This window comes from Marmota monax, unplaced genomic scaffold (genome assembly GCF_021218885.2).
Source record: "Marmota monax isolate L192 unplaced genomic scaffold, Marmota_monax_Labrador192_F-V1.1 WCK01_AAM20220418_F8-fsc00165, whole genome shotgun sequence".
Taxonomy (NCBI): Eukaryota; Metazoa; Chordata; class Mammalia; order Rodentia; family Sciuridae; genus Marmota; species Marmota monax.
The window spans coordinates 3,275,414-3,299,014 of NW_026693851.1; the positions used below are offsets into that span (position 1 = coordinate 3,275,414).

The window sequence follows — 23,601 nt, forward strand, 5'->3', positions numbered from 1 at the left end:
GAAGAAGGGAAAGAAGATAAAATATAGAATGAATTTAATAAAATCACATTATATGCATATGCAAATATACTATTGTAAATTTCACCTTTAAGTATATGTAGAAAGTAATGATAAAAGTAAATAAATAAATAAGTGGGAGGAAGATCTATAGAGGAAGGAGAATTAGGGGGAGAGAGGAGGGAAAAGAAGGGGACAAACAGGGATTGAAACCAAATTCCATGCATGTATAATTTTGTCAAAAAGAACCCAAATATTATGTGTGACTATAATGCTCTTATAAAAAAAAGAGTTTAATGTGGCTTCCCATATGTCTATCCTGGGACACTTCCAATGGGAACTTAACGCTAATGCACACACTGCTGCTGTTGGGAAGTGTTCCGCATACCTTGTTGAGGTCTCTTTGGCTAATTGTCTTTTGTCTGGTTTTAGTTATTATTTCAAAGGGTACTAAAGTCTCCAACTATTATTGCAGAACTATTTCTCTCTTATTTTTTGCTTCATGTATTTGGAGGGTCTGTCATTAGATGCATAACAATATCACCTATATATTCTTGCAGTATGAACCTTTTTATTAATATAAAGTCCCTCTTATAACCTTTTTTGCTTTAAAGTTTTCTTTTTTCTTAGAATAGCATACTATACTTGTTCTCTTTTGGTTTTTATTTGCATAAAATCTTTTTCCATCAGTTTGTGACTTCTGATATAAAGTGAGCCTCTTACAGAAATCTGTCTTTTGATTGGAGAGTTTAATCCACTTACACTTAATTACTGCTAAGGACAGACTTATGTCTTTTTGATACCTGTTTTCTGTATGCCTTATAGCCTCTTTTCCTGAAGTACTGTCTTCTTTTGTGTTTGGTCAAATTTTTGGTATGTAATGTTTCAATTTCTTTCTCATTTCCTTTTGTAGATATTGTATAGATATTTGTGTTTATGAAGGAGATTACATTTAATATCTTAAGGTTATAATACTTGAATTTGAGTTACATCAACTTCAATAAAAATATATAAAAACTCTGCTCAAGGAGCAGTCTGCCCTCATCCCTTTTAATTATCAATGTTTCAAAATTACATCTTTATACATTTTGTGCCTCAATATATAATCTAATAACTTTTTAAAGTGTGCTAATCTTATAAAAAACAAAATGTGTAGTTATTAGCCAAAGGCAAAATATTAGCTTTTAGACTAATTATTTTTTTAATATACTAGTCTCTTAAATCATGTAGAAAATAAAAACTAGAGTACAAACCACTGTTAAAAATATACTGGCATATTTGCCCATGGTCCACCTTTAATGAGATCCCCCTTTCTCCATATAGCTTCAAGTTTCATTTTGCCTTGTGCAAGGCAAGTCTAGAGGAAATGAACTCCCTCATTTTAAAAACATTATTTTATCACTATTTTTATTAAAATCATTAGTGTATGTTAATTGTATCATATAACAGGTTTCATTGTGACAATTTCATATATGCTTTGCTATTACCGTCTCCTACCCCCCTACATTCCCATTCCCTTCCATAATATTTCCCCTTCCAATTTTATGTTCTCTCCCCTTCCCACTAGACAGAAAACGATGTTTGTCTGAGTCTGGCTTATTTTGCTTAATACAATCTCTAGTTCCATCTATTTCCTGGCAAATGACATGATTTCATTTTTCTTTATGGATGGATAATACTCCACTGTGTGTGTGTGTGTGTGTGTGTGTGTATACACCCCATATATTCTTTACCCATTCATCTGTTGGTAGGCATCTAGACTGAGAATGTCTTAATTTCTTCCTTATGTTTGAAGGCTATTTTTGCTGGACATAGGATTTCGAGAAGATAGTTTTGTGGTTTTTTTATAAGCACTTTGAATATATTGGCCCACTGATTTCTGGCCTCCAGAACTTCTGATGAGAAATCTGCTGAAAATCTTACTGAGGAGCCTTGGTGTATGAGAAATTCCTTTTTTTACCCCTTGCTGTTTTCTAAATTTCCTTTGTCCTTCAAAAGTTTGCTTGTAATGTGTGTTGGTGTATATTTCTTTCTTTCTTCTTTTTACTTGTTCTTTTTAGTTTTACATGATAGTGGAACATATTTTGGCACACCATACCTACATGGAGGTTAACCTCCCACTTTTGTGGTTGTATATGATGTGGAGTTACACTGAATGTGTATTCATATATGAACACAGGAAAGTTATGTCCAATTCATTCTACTGTCTTTCCCATTCCCATCCCCTCTTCCTTCCCTCAACTCCCTGTCCAATCCAGCAAATCCTCACTCCTCCCTCCTCTCAGCCTATTGTGAGTCATCATCTGCATATCAGAGAAAACATTTGGCCTTTGATTTTTTGGGATTGGCTTATTTCACTTTACAAGATAGTCTCTCTCCAGGTCCATCCATTTACTGGCAAATGCCATAATTTCTTTCTTCTTTATGGTTGAGGAATATCCCATTGTGTTATATGTACCATTTTCTTTATCAATTCATCTGTTGGAGGGCACCTAGGTTGGTTCCATAGCTTTGGTGTATATTTCTGAGTTCATCTCACCTGGAGCTCACTGAGCTTCTCAGTGTTTATATTAAAGTTTTTCACCAAACCTGTGGAGTCTTTAGCCATTGTTTCTTCAAATATCCTCTTTTCCCCTTTCTCTTCCTTTTCTTTTAATGAAATTCCCACAAAGCATCTTTTGGTCTGCTTGATGTTATTCCACAGGTGCCTTAAGGACTCTGTTCGCTTTTCTTCAAACTTTTTCTTTCTTTTCCTCAGACTTGATAAGTTCCTTTGCCTGTTTTCATGTTTATTGTTTCTTTCTTCTGCCTGTTCAAATCTGCTGTTGAATTCCCCCAGTGAGTTTTTCACTTCAGTTATTTTACTGTTCAGCTTCAGAATTCCGTTTTTTCTCTTCACTGATATTTTCCTTTTGCTTACACACTATTTCCTTGACTTTCTCCACATCTTCTTTTAATTCTATAAACATCTTTAAGACTTGTTTTGACTGGCATGGAGGTACCTGCTTATAATTTCAGCAACTTGAGAAACTGGGTTTGCAGATTACAAGTTCAAGACAAGCCTCTATAACTGCTGCAAGGCTCTGTCTCAAATTGAAAAATACAAAGGACTGGGGATATAGCTCAGTGGTATAACGTGCCTCAGTGGTATAGTTCTATCCCAAGTACTAAAAATCAAACAAAATCAACCAAACACAATTATTTTAAAATCTTTATCATGTAGACAACATCAGGTCTTTATCAGGAACAATTTCTTCAGATGTGTTTTTCCTTGAATGGACCACACTTTCCTGTCTATGTCCTCTAATTTTTTGATGAAAAACTATACATATGAATCTAACAATGTGGTAATTCAGAAAATCAGATGCTCTTTTCTTTCCATGATTTGTTATTCTTTTGTTATTGTTTTATTATTGTTGTTAGAGGATGTCCGTGCTGAACATCAGCCTGCTAACACAAGCTTAAAATCTTCTCTGAATCTGATCTTTTTTCTTAGTATGCATGATAACTTTTTAGTTTTTCCCATATACCTGGTTGTTTTTGAATGCCTCCACTGGATGATGGAAAGGAAAAAGAAAATAAAGGGGGTGGGGAAGAATGCCCTTTAAATCCCCTGGAAACCTCTTCAGCCAAAGGTGGAAGGTCCTGTAACAATGGAGGAGTGGTGCAAGAGCAATGGCCCCTCTACACACCACCTCTTTGTTTGCATGTCTGTGATCAGAAGCAACAATCAGTGACCCAAGCCAAGGTCCCTGGATTGGAGGACAAGCTATTTTTTTGACCACCTGGCATCCAGGAGCCGTGGGCATACTGCTTCAGAACACCTGCATAGTCACCCACTACAGGGTTGGAGGAAGGTATGGGTAGCTGCTACTGGGCTAAAAACGGAAACTGACTGAAATTAACATCTAAGCCTTCCTCTAGAAACCTTCAAGAAATTATAGAGTTCTAAAATAGTTACATTAGACAGATTCTGCCAATATAATTGTTGACTAGGTGGGCAGATTCCTGATGCTTCCTACTCCAACATCTTCTTAGAATTCTCTTTTATAAAAGTTGATTAAATGATAAAGAATTAAAATAACTTCATGGAAATAATATTGTATGTTATAATAACAATGTGTATTTTTATAAATTGTAATTGAGAGAGGCTTCTTTTCTTCATGTACTCAACGTTAAACATTTGCATAACAAAGATGCCAAAAGTGAATCTTTTTTTTCTTTTATAACGAGTCACTTCTCAATGAAATGCCACATTGTGGTCCCATCTGCTGCTAGGCCCCTGACTCAAATATATGGACATCTGCTCTGTAGGAGATTCTGCAGTTTTAATGGAACACATCACAACTAAAGGCAATGAAATACCATTCTAGTAAATCAGTAACCTTTCCTAATTCAGTATCCTAATTTCCCATTAACACTCAATCAGTATAATAGAACATGGTTTTACCTATGTGGTACCTGGCTTTTTCTCTGATGACTGAATTTTCTTAATATTTTTGTCCTTATATGGCAATGGAGTATATATTCAATATTAACACTGTTGTAATTTAAAACTTTAATAACAATTGTTACCTGACAAAATATATTCCTGACCAGATGACTAGAAACTGTCATAATTTATCCATTTTTAAGAGAGCCATGATAACACCATTCCCCCATTATGTTGTCCATAAAGAAAAAGGGGATAATAAAACACCATGTTCCTAAATGCCCTTTTCTGTTCCCCAAAAACTAGCTAAGTAAAGGGAACACTGGAAGTAGGTCTCATCAGAATGTCTAGACACATATTATCTTGAAGGATACTGGCTGTCTCTCAGGTGTTCAGGTTTTACACATTGTTCTATGGTTGTCTATTCCTAAGGTTTACTATGCATATTTTATAAAGAGGCCATTTGTGTAGCAGATCATCTACCTGAGGATCTAAACCTGTCTATGTTGACAAATCCTCCCTTTTATGTATGGCTACGAACTGTAATAATTTATCTATTCCTAAGTGAGCCATGATTCTTTGAATAGCAATGTGATTGATGATGTTAATATATCTACCTCACATGCAAGTCCTTATAAAAAGAGATCATGCCTCATTATTTGTATTCTCAGCTACTAGTAGAATCCCAAGAACAAAGTATATGTTTAAATAAATTTTTTGCTTGTTTGTTTTGGGTACTGAGGATTGAACCAAGGATTGCCTATTCACTGAGACACATTCCCAGCACCTTTTTTATATTTTATTTAGAGACAGGGTCTCACTGAGTTGCTAAGTGCGTCACTAAGTTGCTGAGGCTGGCTTTGAATTCATGATCCTCTTGCCTCAGTCTCCCAAACTGCTGGGAAAATAAAAGCTTATTGAATGGAAGTAACTTCAAAAATAAAATTTTCCCATTAATCAGCAAAAATAAATATATAATTAAAAGGCTACAAATGGAACACATTTCATAATCTTATGACAAACATTCTATATACTAATCTAATATATAACTTATACTTTAAGCTTGGTTATGTTTACTTTATTGAATAATTTTTAATGTGTAAAATGAAGTTAAAAGTTACTGATGCAAGATAAAATCAACTATTTAAATCTATTTAAATTTAATCTTCAAATGAAAATATCTTTAGATAAAACAAAAACTGCATAATTATTTTTAGGTTAAAAGCATTTAGATAAATTACCAGTAATACTTTACAAAAGAAAAATGAAATTATCTTCTTAATCTTTTAATTGTAAAGGAATAACAGAAATCTCTATTGATTGGTTCTTGATGTTTTTTTTCCCTGCTTACTAGAGTGAGGGGGGACAAAAGATGTGGACTGCTCCTCAATGAGTGATATCCTACATGACAAATCCTCTTTATAGTATCAGAAAAAACAGAAGAGGTCAAATCAAGATATAAATTCCTAGGCAGGCACAGTGGTGCATGCCTGTAATCCCAGCGACTCACAGATTTCATCAATGAAATAAAAGTATTCCTAATCATATATGCAGATTTTAAATGGTTCAATATTTTAAAATTCTACCAACTATAAACTTATTCAACTGTACCTTTGTCAATACCTTATAAAATGCTCCAAATTAGCATTTTACCAAACACAATGAGTAAAATAATTATAGTTACAAGTGACACTTGTTAAATAGTAATTAAACATGTATGTCTCCCACACACATGGTATATACAAATACATACCATGATTTTAGCCAAATGTCATCTAGAAATTACAACTCAAAATGAATTTCTTGAAACTCGGGGATAATACAGTCAAGTCACTGTTTGATCTGTAGCATTCGGGCATGAAAAAGTAAACCACTTATAATTTCCTATTTATCTTTCTTCATGAATAAATAGAAAACATTTCATAATCTGTAACAAACTTTCCATGTTGATCCAAAATATAACTAATACTTTGTTTGATTATGTTTATTTTGTTGAATGAAGTTTAATTTTTTAAATAAGGATATTTTAGGTTGCTACAGACCAAAGCAGAGGAATAAATTGAATATTTTTTGAATATCTTCTATTTCACAGTTATATTCCTAGTTATACATAACACTCAATTATCTAAAAAATGAACATTATTTCTCTCTCAGAGATGAAGAAGCAGAAGCTTCAAGATATTAATTAATTTAAGGCAGAGCTCACAACTGGCAGTGTAAAGTCATTATCTAGACGGTTCTGATTTGCAAAAAAGCTTTAGGATGCTTTTGTTCTACTCCACAGTAACTTGTATTCTATCACCAAAACTACAAAATGTTCAGATTTTATGAGTACCCAAAGACATAATCAAAGAATAATGGTAATTCAAATATAGCTAATCATTAAGAAATATAAAAAAGGTGACAAAGGATTTAAATGACAAGGAAAAAAATGACACAATGTAAAAGCAAATATTATATGCCTCATATTCTACCTCTTAGTATTCCTTTTCTGATTTTTCCATAGATACATTTAAATTTTTAATCTTCTCGAGGCCACTTTTATCTTCTCAGGATGAACAAAGGGAATTTCAGTGCCCAGCTTTGGTTGCAGGCCTTTAGAAATCTTGTGGAAAAAAAAAAATTGTAGCAATATTAAGGGGAAAAATTGTTCGCTCTCTCCCTAGCTACAAAAAACAATCATATTATTTCACATATTTGAAACTAATTTTGACAAACTAGTGAACTGTGACCATTCATAGATGAATTCATCTTATTCTCCTGTTCAGTAGTCTTAAAGGTAGTTTTTTATAACAAAGGAATCTTTTGGGACAATAATTTACACTACCTAGAGATTGTGGTCATATTATAGAATGTAAACCTTTAACATGTGAAATCAAGAAAATAGTCTAATTCTGATTAATGCCCATAATTTGTATTAATTTCCCTATTAATATATTTAGTTAAAATCTTAAAGGTATTAAACACTACTATAAGGTTCCTTTGCAAAATCAAAAGGATCAATTACAGTTTCTACCATGGAAGTATGATAAAACTGTAACTTAAGTGGATTATTTTCTTAAAAACTAAAATGTTTTTGAGCCTTTGTTTATTTTAAATTATCAAAAGTAAAACAAATTTGATCTATTTAAATTCAATCTTCAAATAAAAATATCTTTAGATAAAACAAAAACTGCATAATTATTTTTAGGTTAAAAGCATTTAGATAAATTACCAGTAATACTTTACAAAAGAAAAATGAAATTATCTTCTTAATCTTTTAATTGTAAAGGAATAACCAGAAATCTCTATTGATTTGGTTCTTGATGTTTTTTCTCCCTGCTTATTAGAGTGAGGGGGACCAAAGATGTGGACCTGCTCCTCAATGAGTGATACCCTACAAGACAAATCCTCTTTATAGTATCAGAAAAAACAGAAGAGGTCAAATCAAGATATAAATTCCTAGGCAGGCACAGTGGTGCATGCCTGTAATCCAAGTGGTTCAGGAAGATGGTGAGTCAAAGCCAGCCTCAGCAACGGTGAGGTACTAAGCAACTCAGTGAGACCCTGCTTCTAAATAGAATACAAAATAGGGCTAGGGATGTGGCTCATTTGAATGCCCTTAAATTCAATCCCTGGTACAAAAAAAAAAAAAAGATATAAATTCCTAGAAAATAGTAAGGTGTTTTTTTTTTTTTCCTGAACAAAACTTTTTTTTTAAGTTAAAAACTCATCTTTTATATTTAGACTCAAAATATCTCCTTACATATTACCTGTTAATTACAAAAAACAACAGTAACAAAACAGAAGAGAAAAATACCTATCTAAATGATTAAAATTAATATAGCCAAAAAAGGGCCAACATACTTCCTTAACTTCTATGTACCTGAAGAAACATACCACTGATGTTGTAGCCTAGCCAAAATGGACAAGCTCATTCTACTCACATGGAAAAACCAAACACAAATATAAAATTATTGGCTTATCTTCTTCAAAACATTAACCTCATGTAAGACAAAGACTGGGAAATTGTTCTATGTTTAAAATGACTGAGGAAACCAATAACCAAATATAAAACATGAGCCTAAACTGGATCTGGTACCAGAAAAATCAAAGTTACAAAAAGGGACCTTTGAACAATTGATGAAACTAGAATATGAATTGTAGATAAGCAGTATATCAACTCAAATTTCTTAAATTTATCATTGAACTGCAGTTATATATGAGAATATCTGTGTTCTTCAGAAACGCAACACTAAAGCACTAAGGTACAAAGAATTTTGATGGATGTAATCTCTCAAGTGGTTAAAAATATGTACATGTATATAGGAAAAAGGGGAGAATTATAAGGCAAAAATGTTAAAAGAAGATAAGGAAATTCTATATACTATCCTCAAAACTTTTCTGAAAGTTCAAAATTAATTCAAAATAAAAAATCATCTCAAGAGCAAAAAATGTTAATGTGTGAAGATTTTCACTATAAATAATAAAACAAACATGACAGAATGATGTAATTAGTACAAATGCTTCAAATGGTGATAGGGAGCTTATTTTATCAGAAAGCTTAATCAATATACTACAGTTTTCTTCATTAAAGAAAGCCTAGCTAAAAAAAAAAAGAAAGCTATATACTAAACTGCACAGTGCTATTCTGGCACAACCTAGGAATAGTTTATACACTGTAGTTGCATTTTGAGTAGCAATGGTCTAATATATCATCTTTTTCAATACATCAGTCAATAAATAACTTATTCAACTAAATAAATACTTAAAAATTATACATTTTCATTTGGAAGAACATATACCCATTTATAATATAGTTAACTCTGTGTGGTACAATTGCAGGTGAGTTTATTTTCTTCCTATATTTTCTAGTGTTTCTACAATAAATATGGATTACTTTTCAAAAGCAAAAATAAACATTTAAAAATAATAAGTGAAAGAATTTAAAAGCCATCATATTTCTTAGAATTCAAATTCTATGGCAAGATACATTTTGTCCTAATGTTTATATACTGCCAATTTTTTTTTCTAAAAAGATATCACTTACAGCTGATCTTGAAGCTCCACAATTATATACTCTAATTGTTCCTTCTCTAATTTATGAGCCAGCTCAGAGTCCTCAATCCTTTGAAGTAGTAGTTTATTCTGGGAGACAGATTTAGACAGTTCGTTCTCTCGAAGTTGTAAGAGTTCTTCAAGATACCCCTGGAAATATGATATCACCAAGATAACAGCAACTGTAAAATTCTAATAGAGACCTTGAATATAAATGCTGAGTAGCTTAAATCTCATTACTATTGCTCTTGTAATAAAGTTTTATTGATGAATTAGTAAAAATATTGTTTTAATTGAATACAAAAAATTTAATGCATATTATCCATTCTTTAAACCTCTTCCCTAAAGTCTGAGCAAATATATTTTAAATTTAAAGCAAATCTTAGTTAAAATACTATAATTTCCAAGTTCCACAAAAGCAATAAATACATATGGCTAGCTTCAAAAAACAGACCTAATTACAGAATAACCAATCAGAAAGCTTCCTCTATATGAATTTTTTTTTTTTTGTACTGGGGATTGAACTCAGGGGCACTCAAACACTGAGCCACATCTCCAGCCCTATTTTGTATTTTATTTAGAGACAGGGTCTCACTGAGTTGCTTAGCTCCTGGTGTGTACTGAGGCTGGCTTTGAACTTGCAATCCTCCTGCCTTAGCCTCCCGAACTGCTGGGATTACAGGTGTGCACCACCATGCTGGGCTGAACATTTTTTTTAAATGCAGATATTAACATTTTTAGCATTGACATGTCAGCAAGAGGCAGTATAATGCTTTTGTTAGGCCTACAGGCTTATGGATTGTCCAGTATCATTCTAGTTTTACCAGTTATTAGCTATGGGTTTTGAGCAAGTCACTTAACCTCTCTGTTATAGTTTCATCCCCTAAAAAAGTGGGAACAACATGAGTACCTAGTTAGGAGTACTAAATGAGTAAAATCTGCAAACTGTTTTACAACTGTTTCTACTACATTATACATAATATATAATTATTAGCTATTATTATTAACAAACACCTAGTAGATATGAGACTTAGACCTCTTATCCTTTTACTCATTTACTCTTTTTTGTTATATATTCTGGGAAACATTATTAAATTTATCCTCTAAATTTTTGTGCTGAAATTTTTGAATCAGACATCATTTTAATTTTTAATAGCTCTTTCATGTTTTCTGATTATTCCCTTTGGGGGAGGTATTAAACACTGGGCCCTTCATGCTAAGCATACATTCTACCACTGCCGTGTCCTATTTTTAGTTTCAATGTGCTTTCAACTTCTTCTGAGGATATTGATCAGGATCTTTTCTTTACTGTTTCTATTATTCTTCTAAATCAGTACATGGTATCCTATTCATGTGTCATCAACTGTTTCAGCTCTAAGCTTTATGATACCTGCTAATATTAACTCATATTATTTCCCCCTCACAAACTTATTTTCCATACCTTTTCTGACAATTCTCAAACATTAATTTTTCCATAATAAATTCTCAAAAATTACATCTTCACATAAACTATATTTAAATATTTTCAAATAATATTTAAGGAATAATTATATCTACCGGGCTGGGGATGTGGATCAAGTGGTAGCACGCTCGCCTGGCATGCGTGCGGCCTGGGTTCGGTCCTCAGCACCACATATAAACAAAGATGTTGTGTCCGCCAAAAAATAAATATTAAAAAAAAATTCTCCCCCTCTCTCTCTCTCTCTCTCTCTCTCTCGCTCTAAAAAAAATTATGTCTACCACTCAGATCAATCAGCATGTTTTAAGAGTCAGTGTCAGGTTCTTTTAAAATTACACTCTTCTGGTGGCTGGGGTTATGGCTCAGTGCTTGCCTGGGATGTATGAGGCACAGGGTACAATTCTCAGCACTACACATAAATAAATAAATAAATAAATAGATACATAGATAGATAGATAGATAGATAGAGTCCATCAATGACTAAAAAATATATTTTAAAATTTTTTTTAATTACACTCTTTTGCACCTCCTCTGCACATATAACAATATCCTGAAATTTATATTTATCATCCCTTGCTTTTCTTACTAGGTTTATGACGTATCATCTCAAACAATATATTGTTCAGTTTCCCTGAGTTCTGTCTATATTCTTTTGAAATTTAGGGTTTTTTTTTTTTTTTTTTTGGTCTACATTGATGAGTCTAGCTATATAGTTCATTTATTCTCAATATTGTATGCCATGTGAATTGCCATTTACAGACAATGGTCATTTGGATTAACATAAGCAATACTGCTGTGAATTCATTCACAGTTATGTTTCCTGGTACATACATCCAAGAGTTTCTAGGAAACATGCCTAGGAGCAGAATTGTTAGGACATAGGTAGCAGATAATGTCAAATTGTTTCTTATAATTATTTTTGCTTTATATACATTTCTACCTGATATTATATTCACATGACCTTAAATTACTATTAAAGTTATACTGGATTCACTTAATTCGTTGAAGAATATTATTTCTTTTTCACTTCTCAGAAATAGTCAGTATAAAATCAGGATCGCTGACTTTAGAAAATTTGTTAGAATTTTCTCCAAAACATACAGGTCTGATGATTAATAGGTAGACAGATTTTAGACCATTTACTCAATTCTTAAAATAGTTATAGGTCTATCAATTTTGATAAATAACATTTAAAGAAATTCTTCATTAATGTCATAATTCCTATTTGGTTTAATGTAAAACATACTCCAGTTGTTTCTGTGTTCCCATTTTACAAATAAAGAAGGTGGGAGAAATAGACTCAGAAAAAAAAAAAAAAGAAATTCTTCATTTAGTTTTCTAAGGCATTGATATAAAATGGTAAAAATTATTCTTTTTTGGGGGGGAGTACCAGGGATTAGACCCAGGGGTGTTTAACCGCTAAGTCACATTCCTAACCCTTTTTATTTTTTGAGACAGCGTCTTGCTAAGTTGCTTAGGACCTGACTAAATTGCTGAGGCTGTCTTTGAGCTTGCGATCCTCCTGTCTCAGGCTCCCAAGATGCTCCCAAGATTATACATGTGCACCACCATTTTGGGGCAAGTTTTTGCTGCTTTTGTAGGTATGCTATCTATTTTTTAATTCTTAAAATTGTCTATCTGTGCCTTAACTTTAATAAAAATTATTCCTGCTAAGATTTATCATTTTTGCTAGTTGTTGTAAATAAGCAGTTTTTATTCATCTGTTTTTTATATCTGTTATATTATACGTATCAATTATTTCATTATTTTCCTTTTTTTGAACTGGTTTGGTTTTCTTTGCCTACTGTAAGATACTTATTTTTCTTCCTTATAGTATTTGTACAAGTATCATACAAGTTGCAGCTAACAACTGTTAATATGCATTGTTTTCATTGTCCTTTATTTCTATTTCCTCATTTCTTTTTTACTCATATTTAGAAAGTTTTCAAAAATTCCACTAGGTGATATGTGAGTGGTGTTAAACTTTTTATTGATATCTAACTTTATTGCATTATGATTACCATTATATCATGTTTTTAGTGATATCTATATTGTGATATTTGTATTGTGACCTATACGTTTGATAAAAATTGTTCAGCTATTCCATTTGTGCTTGACAAAAACGTATATTTTGTCAAAATTAATGTATTTTAGATCAAGTTTATGTATTGTTTTGTTCAAGCTTACTATATCTTACAGAAGTTTTGTCTGTTCAATATATAAATTACTTTGAAAGATATTAAAATTACCTAATAAGATTTTGGATTTGTTAATTTCTCTCCTACATATTCTAATTAACTTTTGCTTCATATTTTCCATGGCTATATTATTAAATGTATGTAAATTTAGCCAAGTTATACATTTTCAGTGAGTTTTCATTTTAAAAAGACAATGCCTTTCTTTAATCTTAATAATGCTTTGTACCTTTAATGTCTATGTTTAATGATAATGATACAGACTAAATTGCTGAGGCTGGCCTTGCTGGGCTCCACAAGCTGACAGAATTCTTTTTTTGTGCATGTAGAATAATGGGAATTGAACCCAGGGGCACTCCAACACTGAGGTACATTCCCAGCCTTCCTTATTTTTTATGTTGAGACAGGATCACAGTTGAGCTGCCAAGGCTGGCCTTGAACTTGTGATTCTCTTGCCTCAGCCTTCTGAGTCACTGGTCTGATACAGAATTATTTTGGTTCATATTTGCATGGTTTATTTATTTCCCTAGTTTCAACTTTTTTGTCATTATATTTTATGCATCTTTCTTTTTTAAAAAAATATTTTTTAATTGTAGATGAACCCAGTATCTTTATTTATTTATTTTTATACAGTGCTGAGGATTGAACCCAGTGCATCACACGTGCGAGGCAGGCGTTCTACCACTGAGCAACAGCCCCAGCCCCTTATGCACTTTTCTTATAAACAGCATATAAATTTTATAATTATGTTTTCAACAAATCTGTTTGCCTTAATGGTAAGTTGGTAAGTTTGTGCCACTTACTTTTATGGTGATATTGACTTTTCTGGTTATTACTCAAATCTATTTATACTGCTTTGGTTTTTGTTCTTTTTTTAAAATTATTTTTTAGTTGTAGTTGGACAGAATACCTTTATTTTATTTATTTTTATGTGGTGCTGAGAATCAAACCCAGGGCCTCACAAATGCTAGGTGAGTGCTCTACCACTGAGCCACAACCCCAGCCCCTGGTTTTTGTTCTTTTTTAACATATCCATTTTTTCTTATTTGCTTCCTTTATTGTATGAATCAAGTTTTTCCTATTTTTTTTCTTTCCCATTACTAGTTTGGAAGTCAAACATTCTATTTTTATTCTTTAAATTGCAACTCCTAAATGTTAACTTTGTAAACAGGCATGCACATTACAAAATGTCTCTACCCTTCATTATCATCAAATCTCTGAAGGCTCTTGCTTCCATAATCCTCTTGTTTTTGTTTTTTTTTTTTAAAGTATTTTGGAGGGGAGAGTGAAATCTTTATTATTTATTTATTCAGTTTTATGTGGTGCTGAGAACTGAACCCAGTGCCTCACATGTGTGAGACAAGTGCTCTAGTCCTTCTTGCTTTTTCTGATATTTTTAGCCTTTTAATTTTGCTTTTCTATCATACTTCTAGTGGTAGGCTGCAGCCAGCTCCTATGGGCTCCACAAGCTGATTGTTAAATTTTCAAAAGCTTTCTAAGTCTGCTGTTAAACACTGCTATTATTTAAAATTTTTTTTGTAGTTGTAGATGTACAGAATGCCTTTATTTATTCTATTTATTTATTTTTTATGTGGTGCTGAGGATTGAACCCAGTGCCTCACACATGCTAGGCAGGTGCTCTGCCACTGAGCTGCAGCCCCAGTCCAGCACTGCTATTATTAAAGATAAAACTATATAAACTTACAACTAAGTGAATTATATTACAAAACTCCTCAAAACTCACCATTTCTTAATTATTTTACTGTTAATTTATGTTGTTATAGTCATTTCTGTCTACTTCATCTTTCTGACAGAAATACGACATAATCATGTTCTACTGCACATTTCTTCCCAATTCACATTCAGTAATGTCATACTGGTGGCTCTAAGTTGGCCATGGTAGGAGTTTTTGCCCCAGAAATTGGCAAATCCTACAAATTAGTACTCCTCTCTCCATCTGCTCTGTAAGAGCCAGTTATGAAACATATTCCAGGACACAACTACCATCCTATAATAGTTCTTATTGTTGCTATTTCATGTAGTCCATGTTTATTTACTCTGGCCTTCTAGGTCCAGTTTCTGTTTTGAATGAGATGGTGGGCCTTATCTGTTGCTCCCCTGTGGGTATTAAAGCACAAGTATCTAAATTTAAAGGATTGTAGGCTTATCTCTATCTCTGGGGCTTGCAGGGGTATTAACTAATGTACTTATTCCTCCTGTTTTCACATCCTTGCATGTTTCTGGTCCCTAGTAAGTTCCTTTTCTTTGAGAGAGAGCTCTACGTAAAACTTTAAAAAACAAAACTGTATTCTAAGCTAAGCACAGAGAGACACAACTGTAATATCAGCTACTTAGAAGGCTGAGGCAGAAGGATCACAAGTTTAAGGCGAACGTGAGCAACCTAACAAGCCTCTGTCTCAGAATACAAAATAAAAAGGGCTGGGGATGCGGCTTGATGGTAGAATGCCAGGAGGCTCAAATTTGTATAATAACCGTCATTTTCAGATTTTTACAGAAGAAAAGCTCTCAGATGATCTTAGTCTGTTTTCTTGCTGCCACCAGAAGTTTACTGTAATAGGGTATAAAGTTTTCTTCATATAAATTATGCAAACTTTCATAGCTATTATAATCGTGATATTTTTGCTTATATTTTCTAAGCAGTTGCTGTTTAGATATAGGAAATCTATTTATATTTGTAAATTTATTTTATGACCATTTTCCTGGATATATTTCTAAATTGTTGTAATATTTCTATTTTAATTCCACTGTGTTTTCTCTACATGTGTCACGTAAGAGAATAATGAACATTTGAAAGAAGGGGCAGGGAAAATAAATACTATGGTAAAAAAGTAAAGGTCACAAACTCAAAATAATGTAGTTCATTTTTCTTTCTGTTATATGTTCCACTTTCCCTAATATAGTGTTTGGAAGACAAGATTTGCTAATATACCTAATTAAGAAAAAAGACAGACATACATATGCTTCACAAACCAGTAATGTTTTACAAAATGAATTATAGGGACTATAATATCAAGTTTATAAATTAAATTGCTTACAAAAGAATAAAATGACTTATTTTATGTTAAAACATAAAGATTAGAAAAAGTTTTTAACAAACAAAAGCCTCTCCTACAACTCTGCCTGATTTTTAATTAAGGGGATAATTCAGAAACAGAAGGGAAGTAGCAATGGCACATAATTTATTAAGTTAAAAGGGCTTCTGGTAGTGACAGTCCAAAGGCAATAAGTGGAGCCAAACTGAGTGACTTTTGACAACTGATAAGTACCTTCTGTTCCAGGGTTAGCTGATACTTATGTCTCACTCTCTTACACTTGTTGAACCAGCTGTTCTCATCCATGATGAAAGGAGGCCCCACCTTCTCTGGAGTGCTGCTTCCTGAGCTGCCACTGCTGCCCAGAGTCCTGAGTTCTTCCTCATCGCTGCTGATACTGTCAGAACTGGGACGAGCAGAGGTTAAATTAAAAAAAAGAAAGAAAGTAAAAAATACGTTCTAATTTGATTAATATCTCTATATTTTTAAGCTACTAGTGAGCAAATCCAAAATATTTAGCAGTAAATATATAATAATAATAAAAATAATAAGTACTTTAGTTTCCTTAAAAAAATGGCAAACTAGCATGGCCTGTTGACTCCCTTTCACAAAACCAAATGTAGAGATACTATAATTCAAGTGAGACCTAAAGAGTAAGGAATTAACGTTAAAACCCGTGAGAATGCTCAGAAGAGAAAGAAAGAATTTCCAGAGAAGAGAACCAGAAATTGTAGATGTGCTAGTAGGAGCTTTCTGGCTATGTTCTTTTCCTTGGCTCAGGTGGATCATTGACTGTCTAATCTCCACTACAAGACAGAAAACAAGCACTACCAGCTAGTGGCAATGGGGTACATACAGGGTAGTGTTCAAGGTCAGCTCCCTTTTGGCAAGGAGAAGGTAAGTTCAGAAAAAAACAGTCATTCTCAACTATTTTCTATTGGGAAGACAGAGAGCCAGAGGTAGAGCAGACAGAATATACGTCATAATCCAAATTTAAAATTCTGTAGGACATCAGTATGACAGAGGAACAGAAAATAAAGTGAAAAAATGAGAAAGCAAGTGAAGAGAAATGTGTGTTTATGACTGCCCAATTTAGGCTTTGAAAGAATAACAATGATGCCTACACTTTGTGAAATTTTAAACAGATGAATAGAAGACTGGAAGTCTGCATAGCAATAACATACATCAAGAAAGAAATAGAGCTGAGCATTGTGGCACCTGTAATCCCAGCAACTGGTAAGGCTGAAGCAGGAGGCTCACAAGTTTGAGGTCAGCCTTAGCAATTTAGCAAGACCCTGTCTCAAAATTTAAAAAAATAATAAAAATGAACTGGGTATGTAACTCTGTGGTAAAGTGCCCCTGATTCAATTTCTGGTAGAAAGAAAAAAAGAAAGATTGCTCAAGCAGTGCAAATTCTTCATTTATTTGGATGAATGGTATAGATATTAACCTTAGGTGTTTAAAAAAAATTTTAAATGTTTTAAAATTTAAATCTTCATGTTAAAATTAATGGCGGAACAGTAAAAGAGAAATAGAGAATAAACTAATAGAGGAATAAAATAGGGGGAGGGGAAAATCAATCCAAATAAAGGCAAGAAAGATGAGAGGGAGATTGGAAAAAGAAATACAGAAAACTGAGAAGAGAGAGTAGTATAAATATAAAGCAACATATGCAATAGAAGATATAAGGACAGATATATCAGTAAATATCCTGAGCACCTCACTTAAAAGGCAAAGCCTAGGGGCTGGGCTTATGGCTCAGTGGTAGAGTGCTTCCCTAGCATGCATAAGGTCCTAGGTTCGATCCTCAGCACCACATAAAAATAAATAAGTAAAATAAAGGTATTGTGCCAAACTACAACTAAAAAAAAATGTATTTTTTAAAAAGGCAAAGCCTATTGGAGTAGATTTTTAAAATCCCAAATAGTATCATTTTTTGTTTGTTTGTTTTGTGGTGCTGGGGATCGAACCTCTTATGCATATAAGGCAAGCACTCTACCAACTGAGCTATATCCCCAGCCCCCAAATTGTATTGTTTTTAAAAAACAATTAAAAACTTAAAGACCCAGAAAGGTTGAAAGCACTGTATTTCATAAACTCCTGGTGTTCATTTTTCCACATATTAACATAGCTTAAATCAGGGTACAGCCTGAATCTGATGATATTTAACTATTACTGTCAAGCCATTTGTTTATGTATTAATGTCTGAATTGAGATGCATTTATATTGGAAGGCATGTTAGTCTATATGAAAAAAAGATGTAAGTCTGTAAAAAAGATGAGAATATATAATACTAACTGAAAGAAAATTGATGGAACTCTTTAATATCAAACAAAATAGACTTTAAGAAATAAAAACATCATTACACATGTATAGTTATATTGATAAAAAGGTCATTATATCAAGAAAATTTAAGAATTATAAACTTGTGTGTATCTAATAAGTTTGCTCAAAAAACAGAAAGCAAAAATTAAAACTACCACAAGAAAAACTGACCAATTGAATATCAGAGTGATAAAATTTAGTATATCATATTTTAATTTAAAAGATTAAGCATATATGAGAAAGGACATAGAATATTAGATCATAACTATTAACAAGCATATCTGAATATAAGACCTCATCACCGGAAAACTGATTGATGAATTCTGGACTCAACAAATTTCAAGGAACTATTATTATGCAGACTACATTCATTAATAAAAGCAACAAAAAGCCCTGGAAATCATACTTCAAACAAATCTTGGTAAAAACACACACATACATATATGTATGAAGGTGTTGTACATACATATGTCTATATAAGCATATATACATATATATTTTTGAAATATATATGAAGTAGTATTTTTAAACTGACCTAAAATAAAAACAATTTATCAAGCTTATGAAATATAGCTAAAGGAGGACTTCAAAGAAAATTTACAGTCTATGTACTTAAAAGGAAATTTTTAATTATTGAAAAAGAAAAGATCTTTACAAATTCAGAAAGAATATAGATAAGAATGGAAATTAATGAACTAGAAGGTGATGATACAACAGAGATAAAAAATATTCTTTAAGAAACATGAATAAAACTGACAACCCTTTAACAAAAATGATTTTTTTAAAAAGAGAAAACAAAAATAAAAATTATGAGCCTTAAAAGTAACAAAACTACTAGTTAATGCAGGAGATTTAAGATATTAAAAAGAGATTTCTTTGAACATCATGGTATAAAATTTTGAAAATGTTAATGAAATAATTTACCAAAATTGAATCAGTAAGAAATAGAAAATTGGAATGATCATATGACTACGAATGAAATCAAATCAGTAATTTAAAAAGAACACTTTTCTCAAAGAAAACATGTGTAAATGGTTTTACTGACTGAGCTTCATCGAATATTCAAAAGATGTTGTGTAATTCCAATCAAATTCCTATAGATAACAAAGAAAAAATACTCCTTCAATCTTTCATAGTATCACCAAAATACATTTTTCCCTACATATTTACTTTTTTATTGAACTTGCTAATGTTATAGAGTTCTTGCACTGCCAAACTATGCCAAGTGATCCAAGAGAAATGGTATGATGGACAGTCTTATCCACCCATCATACAGTATATATTAAAACTTGCTACATATGTATTTTGACAATTTCACAATCTTTAAAAAATTAAGAGTTGGAATTTAAATATGCTGCAGGCCTTTAGATTTCCAATACAGTATGCCACTAAATAAAACCTCCTCATATTCATCTTAGTTTCCTTTCTCAATAACATAACTCCCAACAAAATTTTGGGGGATTAAATGTATACTTTTCCAGGATAATACATGGTTACCTGTTAACATTTCTGGTTTCCAAATGAAGTCCTCAGCTTAACCAAGATTCTCTTATTTCTTATTTAATCATCTAACCTCCTGCTGGCTGACTCAGCTTTTCACCCAAATACATCAGAAGCAGGCATCCAACCTGCCACCTCAAAGAATGCTGATATCATTGCCCAGAAGTGGCTGGCAAATCCTGTCAGGAGATCATGTAGCCCTCCTAGGAGTTTAGTTTCTACACTGACTCATCAAGACTGAACTCCTATAGGAAAATGCTCCCTCACCAGGACAGTTTTACTTACCCATTTGCTTCACTCTGGCAGTTGCAGGCTGCATTTTGCAAAGGTATTTATTATAGAGAAACCCAGACCCTGCATCAAGAGGTTACATACCACTAAGAAATATTTCTACTGAACCCAAGATACAAAACTAGGAAACTGCCAGACTACCTCATTAGGTGGAAAGAAACTTTTCAGTAATCCTAGGTGCTTCCTTTAGTCCTTTTAAGGACTCAGTATTACTACTAGGGACCATAAATAAAAACAGAGACATATTTGTAATAAAAGAAAAGGGAAAAGAGAAATAGCCACAGGTAAATGTGGGGTTAAAAAGTCTTGTTTTTAAAATGGGGAATGTAACAACATGCTTATTTGCTGCTGTGATACTATGATATATATATTTTTTGGCTTTTGTCCTGGCTCATAACTTCCACAGCTCTTGTTGTTTCCAAAATGATGAGAACAATAAAGTTAAAGTACCTGGCTTTTTGTCCTTGGCTCCTGAAGCAGTTCTGGAATAGCTTCAGAGTCATAAAGGTGAAAGACAATCTTTTGCTATAATGTCAAGGTACTTTAGGCCTCAGAAACAAATCTTTTTCTCTTTCATCTTTTTCTGCCCTTCTTTCACCTGTGGTAGAAACTAGAATTTCTCTTCCTCAAGGTGGGTCACAGAAACTAAAACTATGCCCTAACTCTGTCCCGTGCCTTTGTCTTAGAGCTTGCCATAAAGTATTTCTCTGATCTGCCTTGTCAGATAATGTCCCCATTTCAGAAAAGGTCTTGCTTCATGTTTCATACCTGGGAGGAACGAATGCTGCAAAGAGAGGCCAAGGAGACTGTGAAGATAGGCCTCACTGGGTTCTCCACTCTGTCAGCATCAGATCATACTCTTTATTCAATTCCATGTCTACATAGCTGGCCATACTTCAAAAATGCCTAAGCAATGATGTCTCCACAAAACTCCACAAGGACAGGGTTTGGAGAGCTTCTGGACGGCAGAGCACATGAAGGCTTACAAGAAGGTAAACGAGAACTTGCCCGAGTGCTCTGGAAGGGTGGTACACCCCACCTCCATGGGGACAGGACAGCTCTCCCAGACCTTGCCTTATGTATGTCTTCATCTGGCTACTTATCCATATCATTTAGAATATCCATTATAATAAGCCAGTAAATTTAAGAAAGTGTTTCCCTGAGTTCTATTAGGCACTCCAGCAAATTTACGGGGCATGAACACAGACAGGATCATGTCTTTCCACTATGTCTTCAGAGTGTAATACGTGGAAAATATAGGAAAGAGGGGTATTTAATGGAAGGGAACAATTGCTGGTATGAGCTCTCTAGAGGGCAATTTTACAGTGTATTTCAAAAGCTTTAATAATAATATTCATTCTCTCTCTCTCTCTCTCTCTCTCTCTCTCTCTCTCTCTCTTCCAGAAATCCCCCTTGTAATCATTTGAATTTAAAGAAATAATCATTGCCTGGGGGTGCACACTGCAATCCCTGCTACTTGGGAGGCTGAGGCAGGATCATTACAAGTTCAAGGCCAGCATGGGATACTTAGTGAGACCTTGTCTCAAAATAAATGAAAAAGGGTTGGGGGTGCAGCTCAGTAACACAGTGCTTTCCTAGCATATGTAAGGTCCTGAGAAGGAAGGAGGGGAATTAAGGGGAAGGGAAGAAGGGGAAATAGAGGGAAGGAGGGAAGAAAGAGAGGGAGGGAAGAAAAAAGGAAGAGAGGGAAAGAGGGCGGAAAGGAGAAAAAAGAAAGAATCATAGATCTATGTAAGAAGGTATACTTGTAAGGATGTTAACTATAATACTGCATATAAAAACAAATAACTGAATATACCCTAAAAGTCCCAAAATAACTGGGCAAACATCCTATATAGACAATGAAATTCTGTTCATTTTAAAAAACAATGTTGTAGAAAGAGAGCTAATGACAAGTAAAACTGTTCACTGTTTAAAGGGAAAAAAATCAGTACACATATATTATATTTAAATTTTTTATTAAGAAAAAAAGTGTATCTATGCATAGAAGAGGCTGGAAAACTATCTCACAAAACATTAACAATGCTTCTAGAAGCTATTTCTTTCTTTTTTTTTTTTTTTTTTTTGGTACTAGGGATTGAATCCAGGCTTTATCCACTGATCCACATCCCCAGCCTTTTTAAAAATATTTTTTATTTAGAGACAGGGTCTTGCTGAATTGCTTATGGCCTCACTAAGTTGCTGAGGCTGGCTTTGAACTTATGATCCTCCTGCCTCAGTCTCCTGAGTCACTGGTATTACAGGCATGCACCATCATGCCCAGCTAGAAGCTATTTCTTGAAGGTAGATAACGGGTGACTTGTTTTCTTTTACCTTTCTGTATTTTCTAATTTTTCTTCAATGAATACATATAACTTTCTAGATAAATTAATTTGGGGTGGAAAGTGAGAATCCGATGATTTTTAAAATTTTTTTAAAATTAGGAACCTAATTGGGTTTGTTTGTTTTTCTTTCTTTTTCTTCTATTTTTTGATTCTAATTATACATAACAGATTTCATTTTGATAACTGTATAAGCATAAAATATATATTATTCTAGTTAGGTTTTTTTCCAAAAAAAAATATGTCTAGGGCAGGAATTTAATTCAGTAGTAGAGTACTTGCATATGTAAGGCCCTGGGTTCAATCCCAGCATAGCAAAAAAACAAAACAAAACAAAACCACCCATATGATATGTTTTAAGTTCTATGTGTTCCTGTTTTATTATTTTTAAATCAGGAAAGTAATGCCTACCTCACTGACTTTAAGGAGTAAATTAATTAACAGAAGTAAAGCTCTTAAAAATGCCCTTTATATATAATAAACATCCAGTAATAATTACTACTATTATTTTGAACTACTAGACATCTTCACAAAATGTACATAATCTAACATATCCCAAAATACTGTAACTGTATGTCTGTTCAAAACATCTTCTTGCTTCTACACTTAATGTACTAGAAGTATCCTGTTTCCCAAAGGATCCACTTACTCGATGAAGATAATTGTCATAATGCACTATTTCTCTTTCTCCCTCCCCATCCAAAATATTGTCAAACACCTAGCTCTGAAATATTAAGTGTTATCTCTCACTAGGTGGTGGTTATCTTGGCTTTTTATGGAAGTATCAAAAATTCACTTATTTTTAATATGTGTCCCTGGCTTCTAGGAAAATGCCTTTCATACATTCTTGAATGTATGTATGTATGCACCCATGTTACATATATACGTTTTATGCACACATATACACACAGAGTAGTTTACAATTTCGCCTTGATTATAACATTTTAGAAGTATATAAAGAATACCATGC

At 33.0% G+C, this 23,601-nt stretch overlaps 1 protein-coding gene across 2 annotated transcripts in view; it reads right to left on the bottom strand.

The window, feature by feature from the left end:
- Rundc3b (RUN domain containing 3B) overlaps nucleotides 1-23,601 on the bottom strand; it is a 145,738-nt gene that overhangs the window by 42,639 nt on the left and 79,498 nt on the right. For both annotated transcript variants that reach the window (XM_046462456.2, XM_046462457.2), the window contains exons 7-8: nucleotides 16,408-16,579; nucleotides 9,459-9,616 (exon numbers count right to left, since the gene is read on the bottom strand). In XM_046462456.2, coding sequence (XP_046318412.1) covers nucleotides 9,459-9,616; nucleotides 16,408-16,579 — 330 coding nt within the window. The remainder of the gene's footprint in view (nucleotides 1-9,458; nucleotides 9,617-16,407; nucleotides 16,580-23,601) is intronic.